The following is a 21,334-nucleotide window of genomic DNA, read 5'->3' as shown; positions in this document are numbered from 1 at the left end:
CACCTGGTCCAGGTAATCACTCTCCATCTTTTCCATGTTGATCATGATTAAATTTTCAACAAACTCTATCCGGGCAGCTTCCTTCTCTAGTCGATGACACAGTGAGTCAATTTCTTCAGAAGAGAAGTTGCCTCCCTCTGAAAACAATCTGAAAATAATTTGGGAGAAATAAAAGCCATTGATCAGCCCATTCCACCCATCCCAACTACTGTGGTAGACAAGGCTTTAGATTAAAAGTACAAGATCATGGAAGAAGTTCAAGGACACAAGCAGGGAAACAACCCAAATGTCCATCAAGGGATGAATGGATAAACGCATCATACACAATGGAATATTATTGAGCTTTAAGAAGGAATGAAATTCTGACACACGGATAAGCACTGAAGACGTTATGCTAAGCGAAAAAGTCAAGCACACAGAACAAATGTGCTGTGATTTCACTTCTATGAGGCCCCTAGAGTAGTCAAATTCACAGAGACCAAAAATACTAATAGCATAGTGGTTCCCAGTGGCTGAAGAAAGGCTAAACAGGCAGTTAGTGTTTAGAGCTTCAGTTGTGAGGGTGAAAATGTTCTGGAGATGAATGGTGGTGATGGTTGTACAATAACATGAACATACTTAATGCCACTGAACTACACATACAATGGTTAAAATGGACAGATTTACGTTATGGATATTTTGTCATAACTGAAAAATGAAGAGGCAAACAAGACCACCTCTCAACAGAGAGAGCCCAGAGGCCCACAGGGGGCCCAGATGCTGGCTCCCACCTGCAGTGCTTGATGAACTCAATGTTGGTGTAGCGCAGCTTGCCCATGCTCTCCTCCAGGTACTGGCGGAAGCTGCGCAGGGACACCTGGATGACGTCGACGTAGCTGAGCAGCTCCCGCTGCAGAGTGCTGCTGAGAGTCGCCAGCCTGGGGGACACAGGAGGGCGGGGTGGTGACCTGGGCACGGGAGGGCAGCCTGGGAGATGACTTGAGCACCGTGCCCAGCTGTGCAGTCACCAGAACCATGCCTCTCTTCACTGGGTAGACAAAGAGGCCTTAGAAGGAGGTTCAGAATGCCAGTGTGTGCAGACACAGTGCGGGACTCTCAGTGAGCCGGGTCAGAGGGCACCTCTCTTCAGTCTGGCTCCTGCCACCAAATTGCTAAGAGAATCCCCAGGTCCTCCCCTTAGCACCACCCCCTCTTAACTCCCAGAAATGTGGCTCCTGTGCCCTGGGACTTCCGGAAAGAGCAGCCTGCGGGTTTCCTCTTTACATCCCAGTCTACCCTAACCAGCTGCCTCTTGGGTACCTGACCACTGTACAGACGCCTGTGAAGTTTCCTCACCTGTGACCAGATGGAGGCCTTCCGGGGCCTCACCTCAAACCCCTGAATGGCCTTCCAGGAAACCCTGGTTCTACCCTGAGCACATCCCCACCTGGAGCTGGGCCAGTGCTCCTCTCTGGTGGGAGAATTCTGCCTCCTCCTCACCTCCCTCCATTCCATGCACTAGGGCCTCCTGCAGGAAGCTCGTCCTGATTTCCCTGGGTCTTTCCCACCATGGATATGTCAGGGCCCATCATTTGCATCCCTGCACTCTGACATTTGCACCCTTTTCTCTCTCTGGCTGCTCCCCCACCCCCAGAACCAAGCCCCTGGCCAGATGCGTCACCGTAGCTGGACTCCTACTCTCAGGAAGAGATGAAAATCCTTCTGGAAACCCCGACTCTTCTGCTGTCCACAGCAGATGGGAGGACTGCTTTTCTGAGCACAGGCATCTGGCCAGGGTTCTAGGACTGCCAGGCCATGACTGAGTCCCCAAGACCCTTACTTCTGGCTCTTGGTGGCGTTCAAGAAGATGTGCTCCATGTCAGAAATCTTGCGGCGGAAGTGTTTGCTCTTCAAGTTTTGCTCCTCTTGGAACTGGCAGAACATCATCCTCTCCTTCCTCAGTGTCTCCATCACCCCTGCACAGTGGCTGTTCAGCCGTTCTTGATGAAGCAAGAGCTCAGCTGAAAGAGGACACAGGGGTGGGAGGGCTGAGGTCCTCTGGGACCCTGGGTCAGCTCAGGACAGTGTTCTCCTGGATAGTGACATGCCTCTCCCAGGCTAGCTACAGAGAAGGGACTTTTTAGGCCAAGGCCCAGTCCCCCGCTGCCCTCCCCAGGGCTCAGCCTGGGAGTGGACTCAGATCTCAGGGGAACCAATCTGAGACAGTCCCAGTGTCCTTAATTGGAAAGGAGGCTCTGGTTGGCTGTGAGTGGTAGAAATACCCTGCCTGTAGCAGAAGGGAACAAGGCCTGGGAGCTAGGAGAGCGTCTCCCACCCTGGGAGCAGGTGGGATGTTGGGGAGGGCAGGGATTTTGGTGAGAGGGTCTGGGATCAAAAGGCCAACACAAAGTTTGGCAGTTGGCATCTGACCCTTTATATCAGTGGTTACTCATTTCCAATAAGCCTGGATTATGGCGGACTTTAAGAGCTCCATCAAAGGCCTTAAGAGCTAGCAGAGAGCCTTGGGTTACCTCATCTGACCTCCTACTGCCTGGAAGTGGAGGATGTGCTGTGGGCTCAGCTCTGCCAAAAACAAATGGCGGGACTCTGGGGCTTCACTTCTGTGGCCTCCATTTTCACATTGTACATTGCGCCAGGAGCCAGGGAAGAGGAAGGAAACCAGACTTCAGGGAGCATCTTTGTTTATATTTATATTTAATGCACACATTTCCAAGATGAGGACAACGAGGTCCCAAAAAGTCAAGCAGGTCTCCTAAGGTGACAGGAAGCTCTGAGGATCTATGATGAAGTTTAAAGTATGACCCAAGTGAAAACCTGATGGGCACCATTGAAGCTTTCAAATAAAAGTGCCCTCCCCCCAAATGATGGAGCCTTCTGCCTTAGAAATGGCATGTCTTTTTAAGTATTAAGAATTATAAGCTGAAAATAATGGCTACCACTTTTGGAGACTCTGGCTTATACCAGTTGTTCATGATTCCGCACTGTACCACTTCAAGGAGAGTTAATTACAACCACCAAAATGCCCTCAGGAGGTTAGGAACAGATCAGAGAGGTCACGTAACCTGCTCAGAGTCATAAAGCTAGAGAGGTTGAACCTATTAGCTCCGATTCCTGAGCTACAGGCCTGCCTCTAGGGCATCCGTCATGAAAGTGTGAGTGACAGTTATGGGAATGTATCTGGGACCCTTAAAGCTCAAATAAGACAATACTCTTCATCTCAGCATCTAACACCCTCTTTAAAAAATCTTAGATGAGGATTCAGGGTACAACCTTCTCCGCCAGCCTGGGAGGTGTGAACCCTCACACACATCTTCCAGTGTGTGATGACAACACACTAAGCACTGCGTGTTGCACACCAGGGCTGCCTAATGAATGCAGAGCCGCAGTACCTGCCCTGACGTTGTGGATGTCCTTCTCAACGTGCTGGGCTCTTGGCTGGTGCAGGTGCAGACGCAGCTCCAGTTCTGAATCCAGCTCATCAATCTTGCTGGCCACGATGACCCGAGCATTGAGGGCACATTGGTCAAACCATTTCTCCAAGTGCTCAAAAAAGCCAGTTCGAAGCCTGAGGGAGAGACCAGAGAGGGTCAGCAACTGTGACCAGGGAGTGATCTCTCCAGGTTGATATATAAAGTGCTTCCCTCTTCCACTCCTTCTTTCTTATTTAATTTCCCACTTCATTGTATTTCTTTGTCTGGACGGACCATCATTCATTTAGCCAGATCCCCTGGCTGGTGGTGGACATAGCGTGGTTTCCATTCATTTGTTCTTACCAAGAAGACTGTAACGTGTAACCTCATACATATGTCAAGTGCAGAATAATTTCTATAGGATAAATTCCCTGAAAGGGAATTGTTGAATCAAAACCTGAAATACATTTGTGGATCTGGTAGATATTGCCAAACTGCTTCTGTTGCAAGACAATGAATAAAAGTTCCTATTTCTCCATTTCTCACTATGGACAGTGACTGCAGCAATGAAAATAAAAGATGCCTGCTCCTTGGAAGAAAATCTATGACAAACTCAGACAGCATATTAAAAAGCAGAGATATCACTGGGCTGACAAAGGTCCATATAGTCAAAGATTTTTCCAGTAGTCATGTACAGGTGTGAGTTGGACCATAAACAAGGCTGGGTGCTAAAGAATTGATGCTTTCAAATTACGATGCTGGAAAAGACTCTTAAGAGTCCCTTGGACAGCAAGGAGATCAAACCAGTCAATCCTAAAGGAAATCAACCCTGAATACTCATTGGAAGGACTGGTGCTGAAGCTGAAGCTCCAATGCTTTGGCCCCGTGGTGCAAATAGCAACTCATCAAAAAGACCTGATGCTGGGAAAGACTGAAGGTAAAAGAAGGGGAGGAAGAGGCTGAGATGGTTAGATAGCATCACTGACTCACTGGACATGAATTTTAGTAGATTCTGGGAGATAGCGGAGGACAGAGGAGCCTGGCATGCTGCAGTCCATGGGTTTGTAGTCAGACACGATATAGTGACTGAACAACAATTTCTCCATAGCTTCAGATTGTATTGTCAAACTCTTGAATCTGACAATTTTGTCATATTATGACTGAGATTGAGCATATTTTTATGAATTCAAGACTATTAAATTTATTTTCCTGTCTACCATCCACTAATATTTTTGCCCATCATTCTAGTATGTAGTTGCACTTTTTCTTATTAATTTCTGGGAGCACTTTATATATTGGGAACACAAGGTCCTCTGACTGAGATGTGAACTGCAAATATTTTTGCCAGTTGACTATTTCATCCTGTTAGAAATGCAGCATGATTTTCTTGGCCATGTATTGTCAAGATGTTGGTTCTCTCCAAATGTATCTATAGATTCAATACAATAACAATTAAAAACTCAGCAGATGTTTTCTTACAGAAACTGATGAGTTGATTTCAAATTTATACAGAAATACAAAGGGCCAAGGATAGTCAAGACAATTCTGGAGAAATCAAGTCTGGAGGACTTACACAACCAGATAATAAGACTTAGTATTAAGCTATGGTAATCAGTTGGGGTCCTTGCATCAGCAAGATCCTCTGGAGTAGGAAATGGCAACCCACTCCCAGGCAAATATTCTTGCCTCGAAAATTCCATGAACAGAGAAGCCTGGTGGGCTACACTCCATGAGGCAGCAGAGAGTTGGACATGACTGAGTACATGGCACACACACACCATCAGTCAGGGGAGGCCTAGCAGAGCAGTGGAGAGAGAAGAGTCTTCTGAAATGGCCCGGCCTTAACTGGCTATTCATACAGGATAGAAATGAATTTGACTAATACCACACACATAAGCAAAAATCAATTTCAGTTGAATTGTACATCTAACTATGAAAGTTTATAACATTAGATAACACAGGAGAGTATTTTCACGACCTTGGGGCAAGCAAAGATTTCTTAGAAAAGACAGAAATCACACTAACCCTAGTGGAAAAATTGATGTGTAAGACCTTACTAAAAAAGATATCTTTTCACCAAAAGATATCTTTACAAGAGTAAAAAAAGAAAAGCACAGAGAGGGTATGAACATTCACCACATATTTAACTAACAAAAGAACTTCAGTCTAAGGTAGACAACTAACTCACATAAATTAGTTAAGAAAAAAGATAGGTAATCTACAACAAAATAAATCAGCAAAGAATTTGATAAGTCATTTCACAGAAAGATGATTAAATGGCCAGTAAGTATATAACAAGGCATACAACATTGTTACTCATCAGGAAAATGCTAATTAAAACCACAATGAGGCACTACTACACACACACACCAGAATGGCTAAAATAAAAACCACTGACAATACCAAGTGAGGATATGGAGCAACTGGAATTCTCAAATACTGCTGCAAACTGTTAAACCACTTTTGAAAACTCTTTGGTAGTATCTTTTGGTCATATCTCCTCAAGATGGACACACATATAAGCCAATTTCCCAATAACCCACTCTTAGTTATATATCGAACAGATATATATATACACATGTTCACCAGGAGAAGCTGGATATAAAAGAATACACTCTATGTGATTCCATTTAAATAAAATTCACAAACAAGCAAAACTAATTCAGAAGTTAGAATGCTTGCTACCCCCTGAAGATAGGTACATCAGTACTGTCTTTCTAGATTTCATATATATGTGTTAGCATATGGTATTTGCTTTCTTTTCCATCTGAAGCTAGTCCAATCTTTCGTTATTATATTTCACCTTGTTAATAAAACTTGAAGAGAATGAGAATAAAAGGGATTTTCACTCACTGTTTCTTAATCTCTAAAACTAGTCTGGATGGAATGATCACTTCTTCTAAGACCCTGGCACTGGAAATGTCCTTGAAGAGAGTGGCAGGAAGGTTGGAGTGGGGTGTCTTGCTGTTCTCTTCTTGTTTCAGGGGTAGGAAAACAAAGTAAGTGTTCCCACTGGAGGTTGTGAAGAACTCCATCTCCTCCTGGGAGATCTCCCCTAGACTCTCCTCCTGGGCTTTGACCTAAGCAGAAAACAAGACTTTAAACTTGACATCATTGAACAGACTTGGTAATCCTTACCATAGGTCCTTTGACATCAGAGGTTGTAAACCTGTGGGATGAAACTTGTCTATGGTTATATTTTGCCCATATAATGCTTTTAAAATAGGGAAATGCCACCTAAAAATCTGGATTTCTGATTTCTCTTAAATCAGAAAACCTGGCAATTCTGAGTCTACATTCCCATATGGCATCATTGGCTGGAACGAAATAATGGCTGCATGGTTGCCATACATTGAATGTTGGTGTCTCTCCAAAATTCATATCCCCGTTGTGTTGGTATTTGGAGGCAGACTTTGGGAGGTTATTAGGGCAAGTAGGCAGAGCCCTCCCTCATTAATAGGGGTAGTGCCCTTGAAAACAAAGTATCAGAGAGCTTGCCCCTTCCACCATGTAAGGACACAGAAAAAAAATAGAGCTGTTTATTGCCAAGAAGTAGGCCCTCATCACAGAGAAGGCAATGGCACCCCACTCTGGTACTTTTGCCTGGAAAATCCCATGGATGGAGGAGCCTGGTAGGCTGCAGTCCATGGGGTCATTAGAGTCGGACACGACTGAGCAACTTCACTTCCACTTTTCACTTTCATGCATTGGAGAAGGAAATGGCAACCCACTCCAGTGTTCTTGCCTGGAGAATCCCAGGGATGAGGAAGCCTGGTGGGCTGCCGTCTATGGGGTCGCACAGAGTCGGACACGACTGAAGCAACTTAGCAGCAGCAGCAGCAGGCCCTCATCAGACACCGAAGCTGCCAGTGCCTGGATCTTGAATTCCCAGCCTCCAGAACTGTGAGAAATAAATCTCCGGTGTTTATAGGCCACCCAGTCTATGGTATTCCATTACAGAAGCCTGAACAGACTAAGACAGTAGTTTTTACCATGTCACTATTTTATACTTGGTGTCCAGCCCTCTTTTCAATTACCTGCCTGTGGTCCCTGTTCAGAGGTCTCATATGCCAATTCTTCCATAGCACTATAGAAAAGAGTCTTTGCAATTTCATGATTATGGAATCCCAAATCACTGTTCTGTGACTCTGAATGTGTTTTGAGGATGAGATTTATTCATATGAGAGTCATTTCCCTGCACTCTAAGGAGAGCTGTCTGCCAACTTGGATATGGATCTTTGTTCTTACACAATCAGACAATGGGAAGAGAGAAGGAATGGAGCAGCTAAGTTGGTCTCTACAATAAAGAGGAGCTGGGAGAAGAGAGAGGACCTGGGAGGGACAAGGAAGAGTCAAGGGGGCACTACAGAGGTTGCAAGATGGGATGTGAGGACAGAAAGGTGAAGTTTAAAAAGTATTGCTGGGACATGAGAACGGGATCTCTGTTGACAGCAATGAAAAGTGTATATACATTTGTTACTCTTTAGACATAGCCTAATAGAGACTGTGCCACTGGGGACCCTGGCTTGTGCTAGGGACACAGAGAGTGAACACAGCACATTTTCCAAACCTAAGAGTGAGCCTTTTGCTGGCCTACCTCATCCACAGACGAGCTCCTCCGCTCCTCCTCCTCTTCCTCCTTCTCCTCCTCCTCTTCCTCCTCCTCCTCTTCCTCCTCCTCCTCCTCCCTCTCCTCCTCCACCTTTTCCTTCTTCTCCTCCTCTTCTTCTTCGTGAACTATCACACTGGCCTGGTTTGGGGGTGATCTCAAGGAGCTGTCTCTTTCAACCTGTATTTCTTCCAGTCCTGAAATAGAGTCCTCCCTGGATTCATCCATCTCTTCACTCAGTACGGACTTCTCCTGTGGGCTCACGGCCACCTCTTGTGTGGTGGAGGACTCGGCCTCTTGATCTTCTTCTTCTTCTATCTCTTCGGCTGGCTTGAGGGAACTCGTTCTCCCACTGTTGCTTTCGTCACCTTTGCGGGCGTTTGCTTTGGACCTTCGTTTTCCTCTCGGTCTTCTCATTCTCTTCTGGAACTGCTTTTCATGTGGCTCTGTTGATGATTAGCCCCAAAGCACAGGAAGAGACAGGTTACCAGTGCAGCCTGATTGGGCCTCCCTAGCCCCCAGATACACAAGCGTGAAGTTGGGGAGACTCAGACTTGAATTGTAAAAATGTTACCTGGTTCCCTCAATTGGAAAATGACTTCTCCCTCCAAGTTCTACAAGGCAAAAACATAGACACTGAATACATAGTGCTGCCTTCCTTCATGTGCCACTTCTGAGGGCGTCTCTTTTCTTTAAGGAAAAGCCCCCTCCTCCCTGCCTTCTACATCTGATGCAGGCCCTGACCACTTGTTTCACAGGGGTGAGCAGGGTGTTCCTGATCATCTTTCCTTAATCCCAAGCACATTAGCAAAGTTTTTTATCATACAATGGAAATCGCAGAATAAACCCTCTTTCTGACATGGTTGGTAGTGATCTGGAGCAAAGAACAAGAAAGTAAATAGGGAGAGATGCATCCAAGGGGCAGGAATCTGCTGCACCCGTTGCTGGATGTAAATATACTCAATGATCAGGATGTACGTGACCTGGGAGCCCCCTCTTCACTCTACACATTCCCCGTTTCATTGGCTGTGGCTGAAGTTGTGGAAATAGTGTGTCACTGATAGCAGTGGATTGGAACTCTAGCTCCTCACAAGCTGGGTGCCCTTGGACAAGCCCCTTAAACCCTGCAGACCCAGGTCCTTCCTGTGTTACTGTCACCACAGTGGCACCTCCATTTTAACCCAGGGAGCCAGGCTGATCTCAAAGCTCCACCTCTGGACAGCGTGAGTTTCACTTTAACCCAGGTGCCACGCAATGCATTTACGAGCAACTGGGACAGGGATCTCTGTTGAGAGGAGGCTTCTCTGAGGACTCGGGAACCCCACATCTGTTGGAAACCCGAGCCCGGTTCAGCGTCCACCACAAGTACCTTCCGCCCTGGCCGTGCAGAACTCTGGGTGCATGTGTGCGGGAAAGAGCCACCTCTGGGAGTCAGACCAGGACACTCCAGGTGTTCCTGCATTTACCAGGAAGCACTCGGTACGTCTGAATTATGTGCAGGACACTGTGCTGAGGGCAATCAAAGCTGGATGAAAGACAGGAGGCCACACCTGCCTCACAGGAAACACCTTCCAGCAGGATGCCCTTCACTCCTGCATCTGACAACAACCAACATACAAGCACATGCAGAGAGGGGAGGAGGCGGGGCAAAGAAGGGGACGGAAGGTCCGATTGGGTGGGGGGGGTCTTGTCACTGGTGGTGGCTGGAGGTCTGTGGGCGTTTGGGGTGTGCAGAGACGGAGGAATCCCAGCAGAGGAGCAGGGTGAGGAAAGGGCAGGGGGCAGTGGCACATAAAGGAAGGCTGAGGAGTTCACTGAAGCAGGGGGAGTCAGGGCGGGAGTCAGATGCGGGGGCCTCCATGGTCATCCAGGGACTGTGGGCTGGGTTTGGTTGGGGCTGCAGACTGGGTGAGGGCTTTCTGAGCAGGAGAATGGGTAGGTCAGAGCCGTACTTTAGGATGGTTATGTGGCATGGTGAGTTGGATGACTAGTACTCGGAGTCCTATAAAATCAGCCTTTTAATTATAATTCCATTCAAGACCTGAGGCCTAGATTCTGAGCCTTTGACCTCTTTGAGTCTGAGAAAAAGATAGTCTCTTTAGGAGATGCTTTTAGTTTCTCACTCCTTGATATCCTGGCATAGACTCTAACGTCCCCTGGGTTATTGAGGCAAATATGAACTAGAAGTCATCCTCTCCTCTTCGCTTCTTGGTGAGCAGCTGGGATTTTTTTTATCCCTTTCCATACCTGTTCAAAGATTTCACGAACACAGAAGTGTCGGCTGAGGTGGGAGCTGTAGGAGTTGAGTTCCTTCAGTATGATCACTGGGTACTCCATCACTTCCTTTGTCAGGAGGCCATGAAAAGCCTCATACCTGGAAGGAAGGGAGATGAAAGTGCTGTCAGTGGGAGGGGTCAGCTGGGTGTGAGGGACCCCAGCCAAAACCCATGCCTCGGGCCTCATGGAGGTAGGCTAGTACCTGGCCTCGAGTTCTGTGCAGAGCTGCTGCGGAGGTTTCCTTTTATACTAACAGTCCTTGATTTGTTTTGCTATTTTTCTGATCATACAAAGAGTACATACTCTTTGTAGAACATTTAGAAAACACAGACAGAGAGCATTCTTTGCATATGGTAGCATGGGTTCCCACTTTCTGTCTACTGTCCTAACCCCGTCCTAGGACTTTACCTACATCATCCCATCAAACACTCCAAAACCAAGGCCCCAGATTTCATCTGTCCCTGAGGTAAGAAGACCAAGGTTCAGGGGGTTATTTATTTGCCTTAAAATGTACTTCTGAATCTAAGTACTGCAATCAACTGGCAGTGCAATCCCATTTCTGTGAATAGCCCTTGTAATATTAGTTGTACTAGGGCACAAAGACGCAAGAGAGTTCACAGGGAACTGTCTTTAATATGGAGAAACTGGCACCAGTCTTAAAAAGCTTATCAATCAGAGAATGGTTAAGTCATTATGAAGCATCCATATTAATCAATGGATGGTCATTTAAAAATGAAACAAAGTTATAAAACGATTCTTATTTTAAAGACACTTTACATGTGTATATATACCAACATTTATAAATGTCTATGTCCACAAAATGGATGAGTTGGGCAGAAATGAGGGGAATTTCCTTTATGTTTGTACTGGTTAATTTTTTTTTTCTTTAACAAAGCATGTATGTTTTAAAATTTAAGCAGGGGAGGACTCATGCTCTTGAACTTTAAACTACTTGACCCAGAAACATCCCCCCATAAATTTTTCTGATCAAAATTCTCCTTGAAAGCTTTTGTGTTGACCGAGGGCAGAGCTGCAAAGCACCACAGTGCTCTCTAAAGCTGGAGGCAACCTGAGGCTGGGCTCCTAGGCAGCCAGCCTCTGACTTTGAATATGAATTCTAGCCCATCCTCTTCTAGAGTCTGGTCTGCCTACCTGCATTGCATATTCTTCAGAAAATCCTTGGCCTTTTCCAGGTGTGACTTCAGGTTATTCTCATAGCTTTGCTGCCTCAGTTGGTCCAAGAGCTTGTCAAGATGAGCCTCCTGGGCCTGGCAGCCACACCAGGAACAGAAGGAAGCAGATGTGAGTCACCAGAGCTCCAAGAGAGGGTGTGACATGCAGAGGCCCTGCCCCTGGAGATGAGGTCCAGGTGCCCCAGGCAGGCTTTTCTACATAAGAAGCACGTTCTTACTCTCACTGCTCTGGGCCTATGGGCTCTTCTCCCTGCCTGGAATGTTCTTCTCAATTTTAAATCCCTGATGACCCTACTTAGATGGGACTCCTCAGGGACATGTCCCTTACCCTCACGTCTGGGCCGGCCCCCTTACACCTTCCAGAGACACCTACTCCTCACTCTCCTTCTCAGCGCTGTGCTTGATGTCAGATGCTGAGGGCGTCCCTTCCACCCCTAGACTATGTGAAGGCAGGTGGGTGGGGGCCAGCTCATGTCCTGGGGGTCAGGATGACTGCCAGAGGAAGATGTTCCATGCCCCCCAGTCTGTCTCTCAGGTAAGCCCCATCACAGACATGTCTGGATCCGGGACTCACTGCACAGTCCAGACCTAATTCCAGCAGAACTTTACTGCCACCCAGCCCCCATGACCAAGGTGAGCCTCAGCTTCTCATCTCAAGTTTTATAGCTTGAGGTTTTACGTTTGAGTCTAAGATACACTGGGGATTTATTTTTACATAAAAATAAAATACGGTGTGAAGTAGGTATTGAATTTCTTTTTCTTTCTTTTTTTTTTTTTTGCATCTGAATGCTAGCTGAATTCATGGGCCCCCAGGCAGAGCCATGGGCAGCTGACAATCTGGGTGTGGCCCTTCGCTCCTCTCCTGTTGGGGTTACCTGGATGCCAGGGCCACACCTGGTTCTCCCGCCTGTGCTTCTGCCGCTGCTGCTCCATCCTCTTCTCGAGCTCCATCTCCTGCATCAACAGCACACTCTGATGTGTCTCCCATAGGTTCACGGCCTCCTGGAAGTAGCTGAACAGGTCTGAGCTCTGCTGCTCTGTCTGCTTTGCCACGGTCTCGAAGGATTTCTGTGGTGGCAGAACCCAAAGGAGGGGCCTTTAAGTGTCAACCAGCCCCCGGGGTAAGGAGAAGGGCCCATTGGGCGGGGCTCCCTCACCAGCCCGTGGAGGCCCAGATCTCCAGGGACTGGTGTCTGGACACCATCCCTCAAGGTTATCTTCATATCCGGCCTTCCCTTCTCTGGGACAGCATTTCTGGTCTGTCCACGGCCACACCCTCAGACTGGCTGACATGCAGTCCCATCTCTAGACCTGTACCCCTGTCCACTGAAGAGGGAGTTCAGGGCCTGGAAGGAGAAAGGCACCACTCCGGCATCAAGTGGGCCATGCCCATCTTGACCTGGGCATCTCTCCTTCCTTGGAGCTCCCTGCCACAGCCCTTGAGCCAAACACCAGAGCCTACTGTTAAAGTCTCACCTCTCCCTCTTTCCTATGTGTCTCTTATACTCTCAAAGGGTCTGGGGTTGGCAAACTTGGCCCATGAGCTACATGTAGCCCTCTGCCTTTTTTGTTTAACCTTGGGAGCTAAGCACAGATTTTACATTTTTAAATGGCTGGGAAAAAAACAAAACCAAAAACAACCTAAAGAAGATAATCAATCATGTAATAATTAGGTGAAATTCAAACTTCAGGGTCCAGAAAAAAAGTTTTATTGAAACATAGCCATACCCATTTATTTCTGTGTTGCCTGGGGCTGCTTCTATGTGATAAGAGCAGAGTGAGAATTTGAGTCAGAAACCTGACACCCGACAGTGCTTAAAATATTTACCACAGGAAGCATTTGCTGAATCTTGCTCTAGACTCTAGGCATCTGGGACTTGGGCTAATTGCTCCTTGTGATCTCTAGCACCCAGACTTGACAAGGGCCTGGGGGGGCACTCTGCCCGAGAGGGTTTGACTGGAGTCTGGGGGTGGCTGGGGAGCCAGGGGTGAGCCCGGAGTGCCTGGCAGTGCAGGGGAATTGCTCCAGAGGGGCTGGCCATGACAAGGCGGAGGCACTCACCAGCGACAAAGTTGTAAGCCCCTGGACTCCCACTCCTCTCACAGCCCAGCATCCTGGGTGACCACCCTGCTCCCCAGCAGCACAGGTCCCCAGTTACGCACGTCCAAGACCTCCAGCTCCTCCTCCACCTTGCTCTGGAGACATCCCACCATCTGGAAGAAGGATGGGCTCACCAGGCTCTCTGCCTCCTCCTCAGTGAAAGCCTTCCAGTCCAGCAGCTGCTTCTGGAAGGGGGCGAGGCAGAGCCCGGCTTAGGCTGATGGGGGCTTCACCTCGGGACTGGTCCTGCCCCGAGACCAACCTCCCACCCATCTCCATGAACCTTGGCAGAAAGCCCCACAGTGGCCCAGTCAGGCCAGCTTCATCTGCCCACTGTGTCCAGGTGCTGAGTACCGCCCCTGGTCACTGACTCTGCCAGAGGTGTTCTCATTAGCCCCTCTTGGCAGATAAGGAAACTAAAGCTTGGGGAGAAGTGAAGGGACTTGCTGGAGTGCACACACCTGGCAAGTGGTGGGCCTGGGATCTGAACTCTCCTACTTCCGATCCTACAGGCATAAACTGCCATCCTACACACCCTCAGCATTGCTGTAAGCCAGACAGGGCTCCCATTTCCTGTCTGGAGTTATGCCAACTGGAAAGCCAGTTCTCTATATTAATAGACTTGATTTATGCACAAAATCTAGAATAAATCAACCTCCCCCAATTATTATAAAACATGAAATGTGTCTCCAGTTGAACACTTCCAATGCTGCTGCCCAGGAACACCAGGCGCCATCTGTCAGGCTCAAAGTGCTCCTAGGGTCCGTGGTGACCTCAGCACTCACACCCTGCATATGCCCAGCAGAGGGCCGTGAGCAGGGGCACAAGGAACTGACGCTAGGGCCACAGGGCTGTGGAATCCCAGGGGCAGGGGTGAGTGAGGAGGTGAGTGCTGGGGGCGTGGTCTTGGGGAGGCTCTCTAGAGCACAAGGCTTCCCTCCAGGCTTTACTCTTAAGGTCCGATGTCCCTAAAGGGCTGACTAGGAGGCATGTGATGGCCCCTAAGGCCCCAGAGCAAGCAGGCAGAGCCCTGTGGGCTGGGACAGCCCCTGGATCTTTTGCAAACTGGTCTTCTCATCTTCAGATGGGGCCAGTGACACCCACTCTGTAGGACCTTGGAGGATCTGATGAGAGTGGTGCAAGAGAGTGGCACAGCCCCCAGGGACCACAGCACCCACAGTGCACTGGAAAGCCCTCCGCTCCCCTGAATTCTGTTCAGAGTCCTGATGGCAGAGCCAAAACTTGACAGACACACATGTGAGGCAGCAGGAGCGTCTTGGGGCCTACAGGCAAGACAGTCATGGCCTGGGGACTCCTACAGCCACAGCCAGCATGTTAGACCATATTCAAAATGATTAGGTGTGGGGGATTTTCATCTAAACAGTCTTACAAAGGAGGCGGGGAAGGGGCCTTTTGACATAATATGTCCTCATACCTCAGGAAACCACACCTTGTCATTGAAGGGGGTTGTGGGAGGTCTCACTGTCTCACACTCTAACAGCGGCGGGTGGGTGAAGAACAGAGGCTGGCGGGTAGAGAGTAAAGTTGGCTGTGACAGCAGTGGCAGCACTGTTTATAAAAGGGAACTGGTGGAATAACGTCCATGACATAATCTCCACTGAATAAATAAAGTCAAGTGATACAGAGGGTCAAGTGAAGGGTGAGGTGATCAGAGTGCTAAATTTTGTCTGTGGGGTCAAGGAAGGCTCCCTGGAGGTGGTCAGGTTGGGGGCCACGGAGGGGTAGGTGGGAACAGCTGGGGACGAGGGAGTCCAGGCTGAGGGAACAGCTTCAGAATGCCCAGAAACCAACGCGGAGGGAAAGCGGGGTCTGCAGGGTGGAGGGGCAGGGCTGGGAGGGACACCCACCCTGCACTTCTGCACTTGGGCTAGGCACTCCTGCCAGATCTTCTCGTACTGCAAGCGGATCCGCATCATGCAGTCCATGTGGTAGGCATCTCCATGGGTGGGTAAAAAGAACACATCAGCAGCTCTTCCAGAAGAGGGAAGGTCAGGAGGAGGGCTTTCCCATTTCTCAGGAAGTAGCTTCTCCCCAGAAAAGTGCCTCCAGAGCAGGGATCATTTACATCAGGGGGTGCTGTCTCCCTCACCTCAAAGTCCTCAGTACCCCAAGATAGGGACCTCAAACAAGGAACCACATTTTTCTGTTCTGATTCTGACCCCTGACTCAGTTTCAAGGCTGATGAAACTCTTTCAGGGTAGTTGTCCTGAGCGACAGAACAGTAACAAGGTGCAAATTAAGAGCATTTACAGATCATGTCTGGGATGAATCCCTCAAGAAGTGATTGGACCAGAACATTCGGAATGTGACCGACTGATCTTTCTCCTCTTCTTCCTCCCTACTGTTTCTGGTTTATAGTCACCTCAGTGTGACTCTTGGTTTCTAAGATAAGGAACTGAAGTTTAATGCTCCTGTCAGTTCCAGAAACTGAAAGATGACCCAGAGATGGTGTGGTGGCTGTTCCTTGACAAGGGCTGGGGAGGAGGGAGCTTAGGGGGCAGTGAGGACACTGGGGAGGGTGGATGTGCAGTGGAACTGGTGACGAGATGCTGTAAAGCTGGTTTCTGCCATCTCCAGGGCCACCGTCTAGGCCAGCACATCCCCACCCCTCCTAGGAAATCAGTGTGATGAAGACCCCCTCTCCAGGGTTTCTGTGCTTCTGTTTCTGTTCCCTTCTGATCTGCCCCCTACCAACCTTATCACTCCCAGCTTGGAACCTTCCACTGGGTTCCCACTGCCTTCAGGATGAAGTTCAGCCTCTCACACGCGGCCATGTGGCCAGCACAGCCTGGCCCTCTGGCCTCTTCTCTTTTTCCCCAAAGGTCCCAGCTCTGTTTGGCCTCTCAGCCTCCCCACATACTAGTCTTCTGGCTTGGAAAGCTACCCTGACCCCTGGACGTATCTAACTCGTACTCGCCTTGTAGGTTTCAATTGGATGGTCACTTCCTTGGCAAGGTCTTACATAACCCTCAACCAGGCTATGCCCCAAATCTAAATTAAAGTAGCTGGTCACTTGTTCACTCCCTGCTATAACATCCTGCGTGGTCTGGACTGGAGGCACCCGAGAGAGATCTACTCCACTGGTTACCAGGGCCCAGCACCTTGCTTACTCCTAGGCGGTGCCCAATGAATGGCAGCTATTGCTATTATTTAGGGTCTCAGGGCTCTTACCTTTGGTGTTATAATACAATTATAATATCTTTAGAATTATAACCCTGAGAGTCCTGGGAGCAGTGGTGGGTACTACTAACCAAAGCAGTCAGGTCAAATCCAGCTGTGACATTTCCTTAGCTGTGTGACCCTGAGCAGGATGCTTCACCTCTCTGTGCTTCTGAATCTTTCTCCATCATAGGGGGCAATGACACCACTGACTTCACTGGGTTATCTCAAAGGAGATGAAAGTATTATGTATATTCTACAGTAAGACTTGGCAAACTCTGCTAGATAGTAAATATTTCCAGCTTTGAGAGCCATACAGTCTCTGCCGCAACCACTCATTTCTGCTGTTACAGAGCAGAAGCAGCCAGAGACAGCATGTAAACAAATGAGCAGAGCTGTGTCCCAGTGAAACTTATTTACTGATGATGGGTTGGAGTTTGAGGACCCTGGTTATAGAGAATTTCTAAATATTACCATTTATTCTTGAGCGCCAAATAAGCCAGGCACTAAACTACAACTGGACCACAGGACTGTATGTGTTTCTTATGTTAACCTCACAAGGTAGGTATCTTTATTACTCCTGAGATCCCTACTTTATTGAAGAGGAATGTGAGACTGAGGGAGGCCATGACTTCCCCTAGGTCACATGGCAGGGACAGCACACCTCACACACGCAGGATCTGGCCTTGGAGTCACCCCTCTAGCTCATGCTATGGTCAGGGGTCAGAGCGTGGGGCTGCCATGGCTGTGGGCTGGGCAGGGATGTGGGAGATGGTGGGAGGAGGGGGACTCTTCCAGGTAAGAACTTGGGATCCGATATGGACCCCCAGAGCTTACTCTTCCCTCCACTCCCCCGCCACCCATCTTCCCCAGGAGTGACCTGCCACCTATTTCTGAGCTTCTAATAGACCCTGACATAAACAATTAGCCGACAGACTGAAACGGCTACAAAGCTACTGCTTGAACAGAGCTCTGGAGAGACCCGAGTGGGATCCCACAGACCTCACTCACCGATGTGCTTGTTCAACGAGTCGAGAGAAGAACGCCATTCCATCAGCTGAGCTTTGCTGTAATTGGGGGGCAGGAGGTCACTGGGGAAGGAAGGTGTGACACGTAAGCCACGCTTGAGTAAAACACTCACTGACCAAGACTGGTAGCATCTTCAAGGAACAATGGTCCAGAGGAGTATCTACACAGATACTGAAGAAATACGTGACTTGTTGGGGATTTTCTGGTGCCAAACATATGTCATGAAAAGGTCTATTAATATCAGTGAGCTTGTTACTTAGAATAAAACTGAATTTTCCTAATGGGGAAAAAAATGGTTTATATCACACAACCCAGGAATCCACTTCAAGGAACCCAATCAGAGACAATATAAAACATATACAAAGTTTATGCATTAAGACAGTTGCTTAACAGTTCTGTTTATAAACACTCAAAAAATAAAAAACAACATTCATATCTAACAATAGGGAATTTCTTAAATAAAATACATGATTCTTTACTGTAGTCACTAAAAAGAATGTGGCGGATTGAAAAATTGTCAACATTGTTAGGTCCTCCCACCAGGAGGTCGAGTTTATTTCCCCATCCCAGGTTCCGGGCTTGGCCATGAGATTTGCTTTGGCCAATGAGACACTAGTAAATATGTCTCAGCATATTTACCAGTCTCAGCAGAGGCTTGAGACTTCTGCTTGCCCTCTCTTGTTGCAGGGAGCTCTAACCCAGCACCAGCACCACCACCATGCCTATAAGCCTGGATTAGCCTCCTGGAGGGCGAGAGCAAGTGGAGAGAGGCCTCAGCTGTCCCACCCAAGGCTCCAGACACAGGAGGAAGGCCATCCTGGACCATCTAGCCCCAGCCAAGGGAAACTGCCCAGCTGGCTCACAGAATCATGAGAAGCAAAAAATGATTGTTGGCTGCTTTAAGTCACTAAGTTTCAGGTGGTATTTAGTGGTGTGGAAAAAATGAATATGACATATTATTTATTGTCCACATTAGAATATTTTGACAGTGAAAGGGGGATGCTAAGAACAATTATGCCAAGACAAGACATGTAGCCCAAGATGGTCTTGGGCAGCCTACTTAGAGTGGGATAATAAAGAGCAAAAAACGAAGATCATGGCATCTGGTCCCATCTGGTCCCATCACTTCATGGCAAATAGATGGGGAAACAATGGAAACAGTGACAGACTTTATTTTCCTGGGCTCCAAAATCACTGCAGATGGTAACTGCAGCCATGAAATTAAAAGACACTTGCTCCTTGGAAGAAAAGCTATGACAGACCTAGACAGAGTATTAAAAATCAGAGACATTACTTTGCCAACAAAGGTTCATCTAGTCAAAGATATGGTTTTTCTGGTAGTCATGTATGGATGTGAGAACTGGACTATAAAGAAAGCTGAGTACCGAAGAACTGATGCTTTTGAACTGTGGTGTTGGAAGACTCTTGAAAGTCCCTTGGACTGCAAGGAGATCAAACCAGTCCATCCTAAAGGAATCAGTCCTGAATATTCATTAGAAGGATTGATGCTGAAGTTGAAGCTCCAATACTTTGGCCACCTGATGTGAAGAGCTGACTCATTGGAAAAGACCCTGATGCCAGGAAAGATTGAAGGCAGGAGGAGAAGGGGACGACAGAGGATAAGATGGTTGGATGGCATCACTAACTCGATGGACATGAGTTTGGGTGAACTCCGGGAGGTGGTGATGGACAGGGAAGCCTGGAGTGCTACAGTCCATAGGGCTGCAAAGAGTTGGGCACGACTGAGTGAACTGAACTGAAAGAGCAAAAGGGAAATATAAGAGTGTGCAGGGCATGATCTCAAGTTTAAACATTGTACTAAATGCAATGTGGTGTCCTAGACTGGGTCTTGGAACAGAAAAAGGATATTAATGGAAAACTTGGTGAAATTCAAAAAAGTGTGTTGTATAGTTAATGAAAATGCATCAAAGTTAATTTTAGTGTTGACAAGCATCCAGAGGAAGGGTAAGATGACAACACTAGGGAAACTGGATTAGGAATATATAGGAATTCTGTGTGTTATTCTTTGTAATTTTCTATAAATCTAACATTAATCCAAAATGAAAATTTCATTTTAAAAAATTATATGCACATGTATTTATTGGGTCCAAGAAAATCCATGGGAATTCTCCTGGGAGAGACCCTGAGAATCTTAATAAAACTCCCAACCCCTCTGCCATCACTACCCACAAGCCTACAGAGCGCCTGGCATGAGCCAGAACAAAGGTTCTTACTGGGTGTCTGGGACTCTGGGGTTTCCAGAGGAAGGCCTGTAGCCGTGGGTTGGGATGGGATGTGGGGCCTGCGTGAGGCCCCACGTGAGGCAGTTAGTTCCCTGGACAGCTCCTCAGGCTTGATTAGAAGGCTCCCTAGCTGCTGATAGGCCAAGGAGAAATAAGTGGGGTCTACATGGTGTGCTTCGTAGGAGCTGTCCAGACCTGTTTGCATAAACACCACAAACCCAAACCTTCGCTTGACACTCACTGGATTTCTGGGATCAAAGTTTTGCAACTTTACCTTTAAGTTGTATGTGTTTGCAATGCTTCCAGACACTGGAATTATGTCCTGACTTCACCTTTTTATATATCCCCACTGCTGGGTCGTATGTCCTATAAATGTGCTCTTGCTTCTGATATCCTAGAACTGCCCACGACTTCCTCCAAGCCAGGTCCTATCACACATCCAGTTCCACATGCTGCCTGAAGACACTGCCACTACACAGTATGTCCCAGCTGTGGCCAGAAGCATCAAAGGACGCATTTTTCTCCATGTGCTTGGCCCCAACTTTCCACTCCACTTGGGCAGCAGCCAGATCCACATTCACAGCCTGTATGAAGGATGTGCTGGGGCAGAAAAGACATCAGCCTAGAACTCTTTCTGCATTTGGTTTGCAAAAGTCTAAGTGCTTAGGGGAGTCGAGAGCATTGGTGAGGAGCAGGCATTTGAGGGACTGGTCAGAGAGCCCTGGGGAGGAAGAGGATGCTGTGGACCAGGACTCTCTCTTCACCCAATAGAAAGGGGCTTGGGAAGGGGTGGACAGAGCAGGGTGGTGGGTGCCTGGCAGTGCCAGCAGGTGGGTCCTGCTTCCTGGTGGCACTGCTGGAGCAACTACAAGACCCAGGTCTCTGGAAAGAAATGGCTGCCTGGATGGGAGAACTCAGGGGCTCAGAGCAGTCTCCTCAAGATTCCTGCATCCAGCTGTGTGGAGGCAGCAGCAGTTGCCCAGTAGCATGTGTAATGCTTTTAAACTGTGGTGTTGAAGAAGACTCTTGAGAGTCCCTTGAATTGCAAGGAGATCAAACCAGTCAATCCTAAAGGTTATCAACCCTGAATATTCATTGGAAGGACTGATGCTGAAGTTGAAGCTCCAACACTTTGGCCACCTGATGTGAAGAGTCAGTTCATTGGAAAAGACCCTGATGCTGGGAAAGATTGAGGGCAGGAGGAGAAGGGGACGACAGAGGATGAGATGGTTGAATGGCATCACTGATTCAATGGACATGAGTTTGAGCAAACTCCAGGAGATAATGAAAGA

At 47.9% G+C, this 21,334-nt stretch overlaps 1 protein-coding gene across 10 annotated transcripts in view; it reads right to left on the bottom strand.

Moving 5' to 3' along the window:
* The window catches only part of CCDC180 (coiled-coil domain containing 180), a 62,509-nt gene that overhangs the window by 20,100 nt on the left and 21,075 nt on the right, over positions 1–21,334 (bottom strand). For 8 of the 10 annotated variants that reach the window (XM_086415981.1, XM_086415972.1, XM_086415974.1 and 5 more), the window contains 13 exons: positions 17,782–17,861; positions 15,459–15,547; positions 13,653–13,775; positions 12,384–12,557; positions 11,449–11,564; positions 10,267–10,393; positions 8,594–8,633; positions 8,008–8,465; positions 6,264–6,490; positions 3,390–3,565; positions 1,820–2,000; positions 771–917; positions 4–148 (listed from right to left, as the gene is read on the bottom strand). In XM_086415981.1, coding sequence (XP_086272107.1) covers positions 4–148; positions 771–917; positions 1,820–2,000; positions 3,390–3,565; positions 6,264–6,490; positions 8,008–8,465; positions 8,594–8,633; positions 10,267–10,393; positions 11,449–11,564; positions 12,384–12,557; positions 13,653–13,775; positions 15,459–15,547; positions 17,782–17,861 — 2,083 coding nt within the window. Of the gene's footprint in view, positions 1–3; positions 149–770; positions 918–1,819; positions 2,001–3,389; positions 3,566–6,263; positions 6,491–8,007; positions 8,466–8,593; positions 8,634–10,266; positions 10,394–11,448; positions 11,565–12,383; positions 12,558–13,652; positions 13,776–15,025; positions 15,209–15,458; positions 15,548–17,781; positions 17,862–21,334 lie in introns of those variants that run through there. The other 2 variants (XM_086415976.1, XM_086415980.1) reach the window with 2 other exon arrangements.

This window comes from Bos grunniens, chromosome 8, assembly GCF_055505025.1.
Source record: "Bos grunniens cultivar Pamir isolate PY7600 chromosome 8, Bosgru_T2T1.0, whole genome shotgun sequence".
NCBI lineage: Eukaryota > Metazoa > Chordata > Mammalia > Artiodactyla > Bovidae > Bos > Bos grunniens.
Note: the sequence above shows the minus strand (reverse complement) of the source record. Positions and strands in the feature narration are given on the sequence as shown.